We start from the raw sequence: 17,165 nt of genomic DNA on the forward strand, positions 1-17,165 counted from the left end.
AGGGCCCAGACCTCCCCTCCCATTTGTGAGCCCTTCGCCACTTACCCAAGCAGTGGAGGCCCAGCAACAGCTTCCCATCCTCATCCACAGCAAGTCAGTTTGTAACCACGTTGGGAACTTTTATTTACACAAAGGCCGGAGTGGGTGTGGGCAAAGGGGACAAAAACAGTGATGCCAGAAACCAGGGAGATGGTGTTTAAATACTCAGATGGGAGGCGGAAAGACAGTAGTGGGGCTGGCCTAAGGATTGCCAGCTCAGGGTCCTCACCCTCAGCAGACACCCAATAAAAAGAAGTCCAGACAGTGAGAATGGATGAGGACCATCAGAGGCCGACCTGCCCTGAGGGTGGAATGGCCAGCACAGAACGGCATGGATGAGGGATACTCAGAACTCTGGGAGGAAAGGGCACCCTGTTCCTCAGGAGTGGTGGCTCTTCAGTACTTGCTCTGTTGGTCTCATTGTAAAGAGGGAGCATCTAGTGCTCTCTCTCCCCAACCCCTCCCTCATTGAATTTGTCTTCAGGACCCCTGGGTTCCAGACAAGGTCCTGAGAATCTAGCCTCCTGGGCTGGGACTGGGGTGCATGTCCACTCAGAGGGGACCAAGGAGTCTAATAGACTCTGTGCTGGCTGGTTGCTCATGGCCCCTTGATGGACCCAGGCTCTGTGAGACGAGCAGAGGCGTAGGCTGAAGCCCCCAGACAGGCGGCAGGCTCACAGAAACCAGGCAGCCCCACTGGGCCTGGCCGGCCGGGTCGACCAGCCTCTCCTGGAGCCCCCGGGGATCCTCGGTCTCCATCTTTGCCATTGATTGCCTGGCCAGGCCGGCCAGGAAGACCTTTGAGAAGGAGAGGCAAGACATTGGGAAACGGTTCAGGCAAGGAAAAACTAGGCCACGAATATCAATCTCTGAAGGAAGGCACAGACGCTGCCCAACTCCGAGTCTCAGCTCTTGGCTCCCAGCCACCAGCCAGAACCCCCAGCAACTCCGAGTGCCAGGCTTCCATGCAGAAAACCCAGGACCACTAATCCCCAAGCTCAGAGACAGAAGGGTGGCTGCACAGGACCAAGGTGTTACCTGGGATCCCTGGGGGCCCGGGCATCCCGGGGTGCCCACGTCCCATTTCTCCTTGGTCACCTTTCTCTCCACGCTTTCCTGCAGATGAAAAGGAGTGTCTTTTCTCAAACTGAGAAATATTTCTTCCACTATTTAACTTGTTTCAAACATATCCATTGTGCCAGTTCATAAGTAACCACAGGGACTGATTAGATAAAGGGAGATCCAGATAAGATTTGGGAGACTATGTATCAGATAAGGTCTTTTTTCTATTATTATTATGTATACAACATTCCTTCCATTATGTTTGCATGCCTGAAGAGGGCACCAGGTCTCATTATAGATGGCTGTGAGCCACCATGTGCTTGGTGGGAATTGAACTCAGGACCTCTGGAAGAGCAGTCGGTGCTCTTAACCTCTGAGCCATCTCTCCAGTCCCCCAGATAAGGCCTTTTATAGTGAAGTGTCTAATAAGATCTGGCACTTACTATGTACCAAGCTGCCCTTGACCTAATCCCCCTTGCCCAGCTTCAGCCCGAGTAAGCACTTACCCTTGGGCCCAGTGTTGCCAATCTGACCCACTGCTCCCACGATGCCAGGAATGCCTCGGGGACCGGGATGCCCATGGGGTCCCTGTTTGCCTGGATATCCAGGGGGCCCAGGAGGTCCTGGAGGACCCACCATTCCGGTTGCACCCAGGGCTTCCCGCTTGGCACTCACAGCCACTTCTGCCAATTGCTCTGAAGGAAACAGGAAGAAGAGCCTGAGATGAGCCTGGAGAAAGCAGGACATCCTGACGTCTTGGTCCCTAAGCTTGCAGACAGAAAAGCCCAGCGTTGAGCTTCCTCTTCCTGACACCCTGTTTTATGGAAGTCTATCCAAAGTTCCACAGTTTCCAGGAGGCAGAGCTGGAATGCACACCCGGGACTCCAGACCCTCCATACATGTAGAGGCTAGTGAGGGGTGACCAGGTACTGGAGTGGGCTGTGGGTAAGGGCTGCAGCCTGTCCCTTACCTTGAATCATCTTCAGTACCACGTCCACGATATGCTGGTCACTGGCAACTCTGCCCTGAGTGCAGAGGATACGATTCGTGAAGAAGCTCCGGCCACCAGAACCAATGGCTCCTGCAGTCCACCGCCACGCCCCGCACCCAGCCCAGTATTTTGGAGCACATGTCACACCCATTCTCTTGATCTGGGGCCAGTCTCCAAAGTAGACAGAGAACCTCTGGGAACTCCCAGCCTTGGGCAATATGCTGCACTCCCAAGAAGATGTTCTTCCTAGAGAATCCGGTAGCCCTGGGGTCCACTCACCACTACTCCTTGTCTCCCAGGTTGTCCTGGCGCGCCTCGATCTCCCATCAGTCCTCGGGGGCCGGGAAGCCCGGGGTAGCCCTGCACTCCTGGGGCTCCCGCATCCCCGCTGGGGCCGGGGTATCCTGGCTCTCCACGAACTCCTTGCTGCCATGGGACCGCGTTGAATAAGAAGGCATTGGGAGGGAGGGGAGAATAGGGCGAAGGGAGAGGGCGGGGTCCGAGGGAGGAAAGGGAGGATAGCGTCTGCAAGGGAGAGAGGGGAGGGGCTCACCTGTCCCTTGAGTCCTGGCTCTCCCGACTGGCCCTGCAGAGGGAGCAAGGTCAAAAAGCGGTGGGACCCCGGAGCATCTCCCCGACTCCCCATCTCACTCCCGTGCCCCGCTCACCTTCTCCCCTTTCTCACCCGGGAGGCCGGCCACCCCCGGGTCACCCTGAAGAAAGAGAACCTCGTGTTAAATGCTGTAGTGGCAACAACGGTGAAGGGCGCTGGATCTGCAAGTGTGTACAGACCCGACGCCCCAGGCACCCGATGCCCCAGGCACCCCACGCCTGACTGCTGGGCCATTGGAACTCACCACTCCACCTCGGGGCCCTGTCTTCCCTGGAGAACCCTGGAAAAAGAAATTGGGGCATAGTGAAATGTCCTCTCCAGGGAAGGGAGGCCCCCTAGCACCCTGTTCCTCCTGGTCTAACCCAACCCCACGACCCACCACAGCCCAGACTTGGCCCCTTTCCCTTTCCAGCCTCCCATGGTACCTTATCTCCTTTGATGCCTGGCAAGCCTTGGGGTCCTGGAATTCCTGGGGGGCCCTGCTCTCCTTTGGGGCCCTGAGGTGGGGGAAAAAAACAAAACAATGCAGTAAATTAAAGAACCCAGTTGTGAGCCCACTGCCCCCCTCAGCAGGCCTATCCTCACCTGTCGTCCTTGAGGGCCTGGCTGTCCTACTGGTCCCCTTTCACCCTGGTCACCCTGAAATGCAAAAAGGAGGTCGGACCTGGGCTCTCAGCAGGGCCAGCCTTTTAAGTGAGGCTGTACTCTAGCAGGGCAAGCGCCAGCTATCCTGGTTGTCACCAGCAGGGGTCCTTCTTATTACTCTTTTTCACAGACCCTTGTCAGAGACGACCCAGTGCCAGCTTCAGCAAGGATCCTGCTTACCTTCTGTCCCATTATGCCCTGTGGACCGATTTCCCCTCGAGGCCCTGGCTCCCCCTGGGAGGAGAAAGGAGAGTCAGCAGCAGGCCTGGTGGAACTCCCCTGGCTCAGCCTTCCACACTCTTGGGTCAGCTAATTAGCTTCAGTTAAGGAAGCTGCCCCACAAGGCAGAAAAAGCTTGCTTGGGTCAGTGGGACAGGACACTAGATTCAAGACACTCCCCAGGTTTGAACTCCATCCCTTGACTTCACCCAGACCCTACACTGAGGTCAGGGCCTTAGACTTCCTGGGAGAGTGAAAGAGATACTCACTTCTTTCCCAGGAGGACCGGAGATTCCAGGGAAGCCCTGCTGGCCTGGTTCACCCTGCAGGAAAACACAGTTCTCATGTCAGGCTAGTAGCTGCCAGTCAGCCCTTGGCCTCAGGTAAGCCCAGAAACCCTGAACAAGGTCTACAACCAAATAAGCAGGGAAAGGAGGTGTTCTTGATCAAATCCTCTGGGCTCGGTTGCTTTCCCTGAGTTTGTTATTCCTCTGCATTCCAGGCCACATCCTGCTTCTACTTAGCCAGGATGGTGAGAGAAAGTGGTACAGACTAAGGGGCTTGTGTTTAGGCTGATTCGAACCCTGGGTGAGAACTGAGCCTCAAAATCCTTGAGCCTCATTTCTCACTCCCTGGTCCCGTTGTCCAGTAGAACCAAGTCTCTGGGCTTAGGGGTCTCCTCACCTTGTCTCCAGGGCCTCCTTTTGTCCCAGGCTGACCAGGCACACCCTAAAGAAAAAAGTTGGTATTGGTTTCTGCCCTGGCATGGGGAGCTGGGTACACTTGCCATGTTGCCTCCATGCCCGATCCAGATTTTGTCCTCCTTGTGGGAGCTAAACATTCAAAGATCCAGCTACGGTATCATGAGCTCTGCTGCTTCTCCACCCTTGCTGTGAGTCCTGGAGGGAGAGGAGTGGGCTTTGGACAATGGCCTGTCTATCAGCGTCCATGTCCACGGGAAAGACAAGGTGAAGACAAGTCTACACAAACACAGAGAAGCAGGCTGTAGCAGTCCGTGCTTCATGAGGGGGGAGGGTGGGCACTCACAGGCTGAACTCCAGACACGTGGAGTAGAGATGGGTCTGTGACATGAAGAGGTGAAACAAAATGGCCAGAGACAAGCAAAGGGTTAATGGTATAGAAAGAGAAAAGCCACTGCAGCCGGGCAGTGTTGGCACAAGTTTTTAATCCCAGCACTCAGGAGGCAGAGGCAGGTGGATCTCTCTCTGTGAGTTCAAGGCCAGTCTGGTCTACATAGTGAGTTCCTGGCTGTCCTGGAACTCACTGCACAGAGAAACCTTGTCTCAAAAAATAAAACAAAACAAAAAACTGTCCAAATGATGAGGCAGCCTGCACCAGGCCAGGAGCTACACAGACAGTAAGGAGGTGGGGTGATAACAGGGTCAGAACTCGGGTGCAGATTTTTACCTCCTCAGCCCCTCCTACCCTCACACAGACACAGGCAACAGACCAACTGGCTCCCTGAGGCCCAGGATCAACTTGCCTGTGGGCAGCTCTCGTGTTGATACTCACCGCTAGGCCCTGGTGGCCTAGGCTTCCTGGCCGCCCCACCTGTCCTGCGCTGCCCTGGTGAGACAGACAACCAGAAACACAAATCAGAGTCCCAACCTGAGGCTCCCAGCCTAAGTCCAGAAGCAAGAAGACCTGGCTCGAACACACTGAGAGCTGCTGCTTCCGAAGCCTTGAGGATTGGTGACAGGGCTCACGGGCCTGGGAGGGAACAGACCTGACCCTGCCCAGCTCCACCAAAGCTCCTCACGCTTACCTTCATGCCAGGTATGCCGGGGGTCCCATCCTTGCCGTCAATGCCTGGAGGACCCTGCTCAGGAAGAAAGTTCAAAGGAGACTCATGATGGGAAGCCCCCCGCCGTGGGGTCAAGCCACCCTCCCTGTGACGTGAGATGAGCCTCTGTGGCAGCTGCAGTGTGCAAGCAGAAAGGCTCCGATCACTTCAGAAACACCAGCTCACCGGGGAAGGGGTTAGGAGGGACAGACCACGCCCTTCCTTTGTGTGGGTGACTGCTCAGTTGTTCAAGCTTCCCGCTATCCCCCTACTATTTGCAGGTAAAGAAACTGAACTAAAATAAAGCATATTTGTCAGGTGACTGAGCCAGTAGCCTGCCAGAGTTCAGTCAAGATCCCCAGCTTTCTCTCCATTAAGGGTTGCAGTAAACCAAGCAGAGCCAGGGACTGGACTCTGAGCCTTACCGTTGTTCCCTTTGGGCCTGTTATCCCCTGGGGTCCTCGGGGACCTTGGCTCCCCTGCAAAGTAGATAGAGATCAGTCGCCTTTAGAATGCGGAGCCTAACTGGCTGTGGAGAGCGAACAGCACAGCCCAGACAATGGCTTCAGGATCCCAGAGTCCTTGTGGCATGGGCCAGGCTGCAGAGGTTGAGTGTAGATGCTGAGAAGTCTGCTTCGGCCCTGACAGGAGTGGGGGAAGCAGGTCAGTGTGGCGGTGGGGGGATGGTTCCTGGGAGGGCAGTGGTTCCTGGGAGCCCTGCATTCATAGACAGTGGTCATTCAGGTAGAGAAACGGTCACCAAGAGAGATGGGTGGGTTTCGCATTGGGTGGGGCTGTCTTGGTTTGAATAAGAGCTATGAAGACAGTGTGGGGAAAACAAGGAAAGCTAAAGATGGAGCAGCTACTTGGTGATGTTAGAGAATAACTGGGCCTTTCATTGCCTTTCTTTTAAATTTTTAAATTGCACTTATTTGTGTATTTTTTTTATTTATCTTTGTGTGGGGGCAGAGTCAAGACACATGCCACAGCACGTGTGGAGGTCGAAGGACAGCTTTCAAGAGCTGGCCCTCTCCTCCCACCATGTGGGTTCTGGGGATGGAAGTCAGGTTGTCAGTCCTGTGGCAGGCGCCTTTACCTCCCACCCATCTCTCCAGGTCCAACAATAACATGGTTCTGTGAGGGAAAAGCCTTTAACTTTTAGAAATACATTCAGAAGTGTGTAGAGGAAAACAGGATGAGCCAAGGACTTCTTGAAAATATCGGAGCAAAGCAGTAACGAGTGAAGGCGACAAGGAGGGAGGTGTGGGTGGGGCAGTGAAGTTGCTCTGTGTGTGAGTGTGTGTGTGTGTGTGAGTGTGTGTGTGTGTGTATGTGTGTGTGTACGTGTGTGTAGGCAGGACAGTGAAGGAGTGGTGGGGGGAAGGACAGTGAAGGAGGTTGGGGGAGGACAGTGAAGGAAGTATGGGCCAGATGGGGAAGGAGGCTTGGAGAAGGCAGTTGCTGTAAGTCTCTCTAACGTGGAACCTGGGAGACAGCCATATGGGACTCGCGGTAGCAGTCTCTTGACTTTCCTATGTATTTTTAGACTTGCATTAAAAATACAATTAACTGAATCTCTGCTTGTGATTTTTCTTTCCCCCCAAAACAGCAGTCTTTATTTATTTATATTTCTCATTCTGTTAACATAACACAAATTTTCTTTCTACCTTCATCTCATTCCCACCACTTCACAGTACATCTTGGAAGCTACCCACGACAGTAAAGGGTGCTTTGTTTACCAAGTTAGAAAATAAAATATGATGATACGTGGTGACTCATGTATTCTATCACCACTATAAACAGTGACACAAAAATTACTTTTGGAAAAAAAAACTTTATACATGTCATTTTGCCTGAATTTAAGAGCTGGTGAGATGTCTCGATGGGTAGAAGTATTTGCCACACAAGTCTGATGGCCTGGGTCTGGTTTCCAGAATTCACTGGTGGAAGGGAAGAACTGCCTCTTGTTGTTCTCCAACCCCCATGTGCATGCTGAGGCAAGTCTATGTGCATGTATAGCACACACACACACACACACACACACACACACACACACACACACATTCAACACACACACAATAATAGTAATAATAAAAAATTTTAAAACTTGATTGAAATATTGGGCCATTAAAATATGGTGGTACATGTCTTTAATATCAATACTAGGAGGCAGAGGCAAGTAACTGTCCGTGAGTTTGAGGCCAGCATGGTCTACATACCAAGTTCCAGGACAGCCAAGGCTATTAAATAGAAATCTTGTCTCAAAAAAAAAAAAGTGCTAGTTTTTGTTTGTTTGTTTTTTCAAGACAGGGTCTCACTGTATAGCCCTGGCTGTCCTGCAACTTGCTTTGCAGATCAGACTGGCCTTGAACTCACAGATATCCACCTGCCTCTGCCTCCCAAACGCTGGGTTTAAAGGAATGTGATGTGGGGCCTGGAAAGATGGCTCAGTAGTTAAGAGCACTGACTGCTCTTCCAGAGGATCCAGGTTCAATTCCTAGCACCCACATGGCAGCTCACAACTGTCTGTCTCCAGTTCCAGAGGATCTGACACCCTCACACCAATGCACATAAAATAAAATTAGATTATTAAAACAGGCATGTGATACCACTGCCTGGCCTCAGTGTAACAACTTTTAAAGATAATATTGAGGTAGAATTATTAGTTCAAAGATGCACATTTGAATTCTTATAGACACTGTCAAAGTTTACCAGTTAACAGTCTGCAGTGGCACAGGGAAGTAGATAATGCTCCACTAGCCCCACTCTGCCCAGGCTTTCCACTCACCAAGCCACTGAAAGCATGATTTCCTTGCTCTTGCTAAATGTAATGGCAACTTTGTACCATGTGAACACAAAATGCCCAAGGAGGCCAGAGGAGGGTGTTGGAACCCCTGAAACCGGAGTTATACAAGATTGTGAACTGCTGTGTGGGTGCTGGGACTCGAACCTGGGTCCTCTAAAGAGCAACAAGTGCTCTTAACTGTTGAACCATCTCTCTGCTCCTCCCCAACTCCTTCTTTAAAAGACATGGTCTTACTATGTAGCCGAAAGTGGACTGGAATTCTCTATAGAGACCAGGTTGTCTTTGAACTCACAAAGATCTACCTGTCTCTGCTTTCCAAATTCTGGAATTGAAGGTGTGTAACACACACACACACACACACACACACATATCCCAGAACTAGCTCTTGTAGACCATGCCGGTCTTGAACTCACAGAGATCCACCTGCCTCTGTCTCCCAAATGCTGGGATTAAAGGCATGTGCCACCACTGCCTGGCTATATTTTTAATCAAAAAAAATTTTTTGGCAATTTCATATATGTATATAACATATTTTGGTCATTCACATTCCTGTTACCTCTCTCTCACCCCCCACTCCTGCTGAACCCCCTCCTTCTTCCCAGTGTGTCCCCCTCTTACTCTCAGGCCTTTTTATTTGTTTGGTGGTATTGATATTATTATTATTGGTGCGTATGGGTATGTGTGTGCATGTGTGTGTCAGGGAACACACATGTGCTAGAGCACTTGTGTGGGGATCGGAAGACAGCTCTGTGGAGTTGGTTCTCTCCTCCCCTCCACCTTTAGGTGGGTTCCAGGGACAGAACTCAGGTCACCACTACCCCTTTTTCGTGACCGAGTGTGATGAGGGTTCCTTTGTATGTGCATAGGTGACTGCCACACTGAAGAAAACGACGCCCCTTCCCCAGGCAACCATGCAGGCTTCCCAACCCCACACAAGCTGCTCAGTTTTCTGTGATTTAAAAACTGCTGAGAAAGCCAGGAGTGGTAGTGCACGTCCTTAATCCCAGCACTAGAGAGGCAGAGACAGAGATCTCTGTGAGTTCTAGGACAGCCTGGCCTACATAGTGAGTTCCAGAGTTCCAGGATACTAGAATAGCCAGGACTATGTAAAGAAAAACTATCTAAAAAAAAAAAAAGCCTGCTCAGAAAAAAAGCATTTATGAATCAGAAAGAGAGAGAGAGGAGAGAGAGAGAGAGAGAGAGAAAGAGAGAGAGAGAGAGAGAGAGAGAGAGAGAGAGAGAGAGAGAGAGAGAAGCTAAGTTACTGTGCTGGATGCCTTGGGATCCAGACCAAATCCCATTAATTCCATGATTAATTTGCTGGAATTTCATTGTCTGGCCCCAGTGGCTACAGGACTGAATCCCAAGGTTTCTAGTGAAGTCTGAACATAGCAAGCAAACTGGATTCTCAGCACAGATCATCAGACACTCCCCCCACACCCAGAAGTCACCCCCATGCAGATTGTCAGGTACATACATAAATGCCTATGTGTGCACACACCAGCATTGATGGAGATAAACCCTTCCTAGTACTCTCCAGGGGTTCTGATCGGACAAGGATCTCCTGAGAACTTACCACATCCCCCTTCTCACCAGTTCGGCCTGGTGGCCCCCTTGGGCCTTCTTCACCCTGGCATGAAGTAGACAAGAGCCCAAGTCACATGACCCCATAAAGACCAGCACCCACTTTGAAGCCATAGACATTTAGCGTAGGGTCTGGGGACAGAAGCAGGCTTACCGGTGGCCCAGCAGCTCCGATGGAGCCTACCATGCCTTTATATCCACGAGGACCCTGGGGAAAGGAAAAGATTATGGATCAGTCCTGGTTGGACTCTGAAGGCCAGAGTTCTGGTCCCAGCAACTCTTGCAAGACACCCATAGACTCACCGTCTCTCCCTTAGGTCCTGCCACTCCTGGGTAGCCCCTGATGCCCTGGGGACCCTGTCAAAAAAAAAATGTCAGTGAAAACAACCGCCGTTTTTGGTCCCCATCCCTTCCCACAACGCCCCTTTGGGCAGTGTGTTCGTATCTCCTGTGTAATACAAAGATGCCCGGACGGACGTAGAGAGGAACCTCCCAGGGGCACTGAAAGGAACAGTGGCAGGCCTGGACCTTGGCCGGGTCTTCTGGTGGGCAACCTTGGTTCTGTCCACTCTATCCCTGCAGCCAATCTCAGCCTTTCACCCCACCCAGGCACTCCCAGCCAAACACGGATTTCTTTTATAGAGGCCAAAGCAGGTGAACAGTTCCATTAAAGGGCTTCCGGGACGATAGAGGGCCTAACAGTGAGGTGTTTCTTACCGGTGGTCCAGGGATGCCTTGCTCTCCAGAGGCACCCACATCTCCCTTGGGGCCCTAAGAGCAAGGAAGAGCTGTCAGACTGGCAGCAAATAGAAGCCAAGCAGACACCAGCAACCTTTCCCAGCACAGACAGCCAGGTGGGACAATTAGAAACCAAGATGTCTCCTATCACATGAAAAAGGGACTCAATAAGAGACCCCATTGGGTTGGGCGGCAATGGCGCACGCCTTTAATCCCAGCCCTTTGGAGGCAGAGGCAGGTGAATTGCTGAGTTCAAGGCCAGCCTGGTCTATAGAGTGAATTCCAGAACGGTCAGGGCTACTCGGAGAAACTGTCTTAAAAAAAAAAAACCAAAAAACAAAACGGGGGGGGCAGGGAAGGAAGAAGAGAGGGAGGGAGGGAGGGAGGGAGGGAAGAGAGAGGGAGAGGTGTATAACATTGGCCTCCTGCCTCCCAGTTTAAGAATCTGTCCCTTGAACCCATAGGGACAGGAGAAGGAATGAAGAATGTGGCAGATGTCTCCAGGACTGTCTCCTCATAATCCTCACCCTCATCCTGGTCCTTAGCTCTCATACTCACCGGCTTCCCCTGGCGACCAGGATCGCCCAGAATCCCCCGCTTGCCTGGATGCCCCTGAAGAGAAGGAGGGAATTCAGCCCCAGGTCCCCTCCAAGCACCTGTCCCACCCTCCCAGGACAAGCCACCCCTTCACCTTCACTCCTTGCAGTCCCTGGGGGCCTTTCGCACCAGCTGGGCAGTTGGTTGGACACTGGAAAGAACATTCTGTAAGGCCAGAGGTCTCTTGTCTGGCCAGCCAAGCAATGCTTCCTAGAACTCCCTTCCCATCTCCTATTGAAAGCCCCCATCAGTCTCTCCAGACCCTGTTTCTCACCAGGAGATCCGCACTCCCTTCCAGGCCCTGGATGGTTCCTGGTTGGCCCTGAGAGGAGATACAAAATAATGAGATATAACCTGACCCATCCCCTCTGCAAACCACTTCCTCAGGAACACAAGGCCATCCAGGAGGGTTGAAGACACTTACCGGTTTCCCAGGGGGTCCTGGGGGCCCTGATGGTCCCTCTGGTCCTGGATCCCCCTGGAAGCAAAAAGAGCCCAAATCACAACAGCCTCCTGCCAGGCCGCAGTTTAATCCCTGCTATTCCTCCACTCCCTACCACTGGTCCATCCAAGCCACTCTTTAGGGCACCTCCAGAGAGCTACCACAGTAAGGAGATCCAGGAGACTGGCGGGTGGCACCAGCCCTGAGTCTCCCAGGAAGACTTGCTGCAAGTCCAGGTTCAACAAGAGAGGGTTCTGCCCCAGGCCTGGGGGAGTTCCTCGTGGGGCAGAAACAATCCAGAAGCTCCCAGAAAGCCTGTCCCAGACTGTCTTGGCAGGCAGGGCAAGAGGCAGAGGCAGAGGATTAGTAGGCTTACCTTGGGACCCGGGGCTCCAATCTCACCAGGGAGGCCCACAGGTCCAGGTGGTCCCTGTGGGTCAGAGAGATGGTTGTTCAGGATGCCTCACAGGGTCCACCTTAGGTAGGAAGGTAGGGACAGGCACCAAAAGTCTCTTCTCCACCATGTCTATTCAAACAATTCCAGAGAGACTGGATTGTGGGACTCTAAGGACCAGACCATTCCAGACTCAGCAAACTACCATTCATGGCACCAACACAACAGGCAGGTCTTTCCTCAAGATGGAGACTTCCCTAGAAGCCCTCCTTTCCTTCCCCAGCTCCCTGCCCAACTCCTATAACTTACGGGAGGGCCAGCAAATCCGGGGCCCTGCAATAGAAATAAAGGAAATCAGATTCACGGCTCCCATCCGCAGGTCCTCCCAGCCCCTAGAGGGTCCCTCTATACACTTGTAGGTGCTACTCACCGGCAGGCCAGGGGGCCCTGGGAGCCCAGGCTGACCCTGCAGGAGCAATGAGAGTGACTCAGAGGCTGGAGAAGGCTGGGGTCCATACCTCACTCTACTCCAGCCCCTTCAAATGCTGTCTTCAATGAGCACCCAGCAGTCACTTACCTTGACTCCAGGGGTCCCCATGGGGCCAGGCTCTCCCTTGGCTCCCATTAAACCCTGAGGGAAAAAGAGATGGTAGGATCATTGAAGCATACCTGCCCTTGTCTCACAGGGCAGAGCAAGTCCAGGGGATTCTAGGCTTCCCATTCCGGCTGGAGGCCTGGGGATCTTAACTTCCTCCTTTCCCTTTTCTCTGTTTTTTGGGAGGGACTGTTTGTTTGTTTTGACTCTTGGGAGGTAAGCAAAACAATTATTTCCCTTTCAAAAAATATTTATTTATTTAGGTATTTTTAGGGATAGTTTTTGTTTTGCTTTGTTTTTCCTGTGTAGTCCTGGATGTCCTGGAACTTGCTCTGTAGATCAGAGATCTCAGAACTCAGAGATCCGCCTGCCTCTGCCTCCAGTGCGCTAGTATTAAAGGCAGGCGCAACCATGCCTGGCAAGTATCCTTTGGTTGTGTTGCTGAGATGGAAGTTTCCAACTCACTACAGTCCCAAGATGACCTTGAATTTCTGAGTCTCTTTCCCCACCTCCCGAGTGCTGGGCTTACAGACCTGTACTGCCATGCCCAATAGTGATGCTAGCACTTCACCAGTGAGCTACATTCTCTACCCAATTACCCTCCTTTGAGAGACGTGAAACTGAGACTCAAAGACCTGTGGGCTCAACCTCACTTCTCCCAGTGCGAGTCTAGGGTACTCAGATGTGGATCTGAACTGCTGACGTCTGCTCTGGGTAACTTCTGAAAGCCTTCATTTTCTCATTTGCAAATGAATTAACACTCTCAGCTCTCTGGGCATGCATAAGCACTGACCATGCTAGAGTGAGGCAGTGTGTTTTGTAATCTTTGTAGGGTGTGGATGGGGAGTTTAAAGGAGCCCTGCTGTCTGCAGCCCTGGTCATACCCCTTGAATCAGCCAACAGGCACAAGTCAAAGAAACTTCTCTTTCTCCCCATCTTTCAGAGTCGGCCATGTACTTCCACCAAATAACTATCCCCACCTCCCTGAGGCTGTCAGCCCTCAGGAATTTGTGGCTTTGAGGTCTCTGGGAACTCCATAATGATGTTCCTTCCCTGAACTGGACCAGAACTGCAGAGGGGTGAGCAAGGCACTTGGGGTAAAGGCGAAGGGGAGGAGGGAAGGGATAGCAGTGAGGGGTTGGGGAGCAAAGACAGGATACCAAAGGCTGTGCAATCCTGAGAGGCCAGAAGGGTGAGACTAAGTCCTCACACCTGCAGACAGGAGGGACAATCCTGCAGCTCATAGAAAGCAAAGACCCTCTCCACGTCAGGGTGGATATGAGATAGGAGTGAGATCACAGTTGTAAGGAATGAGTCCTGAATGGCTATAGAGCCGCCATCTCGTTACCATTCTTTTTCTTTTTTTGAGACAGGGTTTCCTAGCTGCCCTGGGACTAGGTCTTAGCTCTTATAGACCAGGCTGGCCTCAGACTCACAGAGATCCTCCCGCCTCTGCCTCCCCCAGTGTTGGGATTAAAGGTGTGCGCCACTGCCGCCTGGCCTTGCTACCCTTTCTAACCAGACACACGTGAAGAAGCCAGATCAGCCTCTTCCCAGCCTCAGATACTCACATCCACACCAGGCTTCCCATCCGGCCCATCCGGCCCAGGTTTGCCAGGCTCTCCTTTGGATCCCTTGAAATCAGAAGCAGAACACATTAGTCAGAGGACAGCAAGTACTGGAAGAGTCAAAGGTCAAAGAAGAAAAAAACATGAAGAGCACTCACCGGAGGACCGACTTTTCCTGGAGGCCCCTTGTCACCCTGCAAGACACAAGACAACCTATGGCTCCTGCCTCCCCAAGTGGGTGTGGACAAGCCTGGCTGATGCCCCAGAGTGGCACCTCTCTCTTTTGTGCTGAGTTCTGCACTATTTAAAAAACAAAACAAAACAAAAACAGCCCCCTTTGTTCAAAACAAACAAAATTCAGCTGAGCACCTGCCTTTCTAACTTAGTTTCAGCATTCAGGAGGCAGAGAGGAGACAAGGGTAAATCTGTGCGTTCAAGGCCAGCCTAGTCTATCAGTGAATTTCAGGACAGCCGGGGTTATGTAAAGTGACATTGTCTAGATTAAATTAAATGAAAACAAAACAAAATACAAGTGCATTAACACCAGGTCAGCCGACTGAGATGGGCATTTAGTCAGGATTTTAAGCATGCTGACATTGGGCAAGTACTATGAAGTCCCCACGCTTCAAGTTTGTTGGGAGAACTGATTAAGCAAGTGACAAAACGAAAAATTTTTTAAAAGCCTTTTAGAGAAATTTGAAGGGGAGGGAAATGAGGTGAGTAGTGGCTGTCAGTTAGGAAAGGGAGGGACTGCGGCAGAGGCAAGGATCAAGAGGACTGGCAAGGGGGTAGATTCCAAATGTTCTCAAGAAAAGAAGGTTCTCTTTCCCATGTGACAAAAGACTGTTGGTGGAAGACTGGCATGGCCCTGTAGTAGTCAGATTTAGCCCGGGAGAGGCCCCCAGGAATTCTGGAGCCAGCAGCGGCATGAGCCTGGCTGGGGTCCAGCGCCCTGCGTTTGGGGGTGGGGGCACCAGGCTGAATAGGAGTCTGTCGGAACCGTAAACATCCAGCCGACCTCCTGGGGGAGCCTCCCGAGTTAACCCTCAGCACTCTCGGGGAGCGAAGGACCAGCCCGGGCGATTCTAAACCGGGAAGCTAAAACAAAACAAAACAAAACAAAAAGACAGGAGTGTGGCCCCGGCTGGTCAGCTGTCTACCCGAGGCTCCCTAGCTACCTCAAAGAAATGTGTCAGGGGACAGCGGGAGGGGTTAAGAGGAGGAAGGGAGGGAGGGGAAAAGGACGCGCTGTGAGCTGAGGCCGGCAACAGAACAGCAGGCCCTTGTTGCAGAGTGGCTCCGACAGACTCCCCATTTCAGGGCTGGTTTGGGGTTTTCACTGAACAAACGGGCTCCTTGTGGTCTCTGCAGGCGCCACGTCCTGGCAACAGGGGGTGCTAAACTTTCAGGCGTCCCCACCCCTGTGCTCACAAAGTTCTCCTTTGTGGACGACAGCCTTCCTTCCGCTCAAGCCTGAAGTTAGATACTCACGTCGATGCCATCAGAACCCGGCACTCCTGGTGGCCCTGGTGGCCCTGGAGGACCCGGCTCTCCTGGAGGACCTCTCTGAAAACACACACAAGAATGCAGCTCTCAGACAGTATGCAGAACTGAGCTCCCAGGGACTGCTGGGGATCCCGAAAGTGAAGGTGACTAGGGCAGCCACTCCCCAAGGAAACGGAACTCCACGGGGAGTTTGTTGAGCAGCTACTGTGTGCCATCACATTCATTATTTTATGGATTACTCAGAACTATAGGGGGTAGTATTAGGGGTGACAGGAAGAAACACACACAGGAAAATTAAAGGTTGAAAGATGAAATCACAATTGCACCCTAGGTCGGCCAACTTCTTCCCGTGGACCACACTGTCCTTGCGCTGTCATGGGTGGGAAATAGATAAAGATACCATTCGCTCAAATCACAGATGATGTAAGGTAGCGCCTAGCCCTCGATGGATGGCACTTCGAACTAGTATTGTTTTCTAACTAACCACAGATACGACGGTGACCGCGCACCTCTCCCTCGTCCCCTGGTGCGGGTTAAGTACCCGCAGAGAAGGGAGGTGTGAAGAAGGGAAGCTGGTACTATTCTCCCTTGGTCCTCCCTGAGGTAGTTCTCCTAGCGGGCCAGCCCCGAGTCAGGAAGATGTCCGCGGGCGCTAGGTGCCCTGAAGTGCCCGGCTAGTACCCCACAGGCAAGCTGCACCCCACACCAGCACCGCTTGGCTTGGGGGTAGGTGCCAGGCCCAACGTCCCGTTAGGTCCCACTCGACGCATTCCTTCCCCAGACCCCAGCTCCCCAGATGGGAGCTCACAAGTCGGTCAGAGGAGATGCAGTGGGGCGACAGAGAAGTCAGGCTGGAGCCCGGGGCCCCTTAGAAGACTCCGGGGGCGGAGGCTCGGCTGTCGACTGAATGGCCACCATTGTCTCCGCCACCACCTGAGCGCTCTCTGCTGCCAGGACCCCGCGCCAGCTCCTGCCCCGACGCTGCCTGTCCAAGGCCGAGCATCCCGGGACAGAGTCCCTTTGGCTCCAGGGCTGATCAATCTCCCCTCAGTGCCCCCTGCATGTCCGGTATGCACCCTCCCAGCAGCTCTGTCCTCAGCTGCCCCTCAGGCTAGGGAGGGCCTACAGCAGATCCCCAAACTTCTGGATCCTAAACCCAGGCTCTGCACCCAGAACTTCAGTGCCAGAGAGGCGGCGGGACTTACGATCTGAGCCAGGGCAAGCCCCAGCACCTGGAGGAGAATGACCAGGCTGCGGAGCGCGGGAGGGGTGGCCATGGTAAGCGGCGGGTTCTGGAACAAGGATGCGGGGTCCAGGCACGCACGGGCAGCGGGGACTGCTCTCTGAGTCACTGGCCGGACCTCCTGAATACGCGGCGGGGCGGGGCAGGGACCCGCAGGACTGTCACCTGAGAACACTGCGGGAAGGAGGTATCCAGCTCCGCCCGACTAGGGGCGGGTCTTCTGAGCCTGGGGGACCTCATTCTGAGCTAGACTGGAGGCCCCAGCTAGGAAGTCCCAGAAACGTACGGGATGCGGGACCAACGATAACCTGCTTTCTCT

The 17,165-nt window shown here is 52.8% G+C and overlaps 1 protein-coding gene across 1 annotated transcript; it reads right to left on the reverse strand.

Annotated features, from left to right (window-relative positions):
- Positions 1-94: 94 nt before the first annotated feature.
- Col9a2 (collagen type IX alpha 2 chain) lies at positions 95-16,993 on the reverse strand. The gene is made up of 32 exons (XM_048434537.3): positions 16,809-16,993; positions 15,589-15,663; positions 14,256-14,291; positions 14,101-14,163; positions 12,512-12,565; positions 12,365-12,400; positions 12,244-12,267; positions 11,917-11,970; positions 11,523-11,576; positions 11,373-11,420; positions 11,193-11,249; positions 11,060-11,113; positions 10,481-10,534; positions 10,067-10,120; positions 9,918-9,971; positions 9,756-9,809; positions 5,799-5,852; positions 5,356-5,409; positions 5,103-5,156; positions 4,254-4,298; positions 3,839-3,892; positions 3,531-3,584; positions 3,291-3,344; positions 3,131-3,202; positions 2,950-2,985; positions 2,761-2,805; positions 2,646-2,678; positions 2,372-2,518; positions 2,072-2,126; positions 1,608-1,796; positions 1,078-1,155; positions 95-837 (listed from the first exon to the last, which is right to left on the reverse strand). Exons 1-32 carry the CDS (start codon positions 16,878-16,880, stop codon positions 638-640), a joined length of 2,067 nt encoding a protein of 688 aa, XP_048290494.3. The 5' UTR covers positions 16,881-16,993; the 3' UTR covers positions 95-637.
- Positions 16,994-17,165: the final 172 nt, after the last annotated feature.

This window comes from Myodes glareolus, chromosome 3 (assembly GCF_982192425.1).
Source record: "Myodes glareolus chromosome 3, mMyoGla1.1, whole genome shotgun sequence".
Taxonomy (NCBI): domain Eukaryota; kingdom Metazoa; phylum Chordata; class Mammalia; order Rodentia; family Cricetidae; genus Myodes; species Myodes glareolus.

Excerpts from the sequence above, each read along its gene's own strand:
- Col9a2 (XM_048434537.3), bottom strand. The coding sequence starts at position 16,880 with ATGGCCACCCCTCCCGCGCTCCGCAGCCTGGTCATTCTCCTCCAGGTG. Across the intron at positions 12,401-12,511 it reads TGGGGACCCCTGGAGTCAAG|GGTCAGCCTGGGCTCCCAGG; the intron begins GTAAGTGACTGC and ends TTGCTCCTGCAG. Across the intron at positions 838-1,077 it reads CGGGCCCCCAGGGATCCCAG|GTCTTCCTGGCCGGCCTGGC; the intron begins GTAACACCTTGG and ends TCCTTCTCAAAG.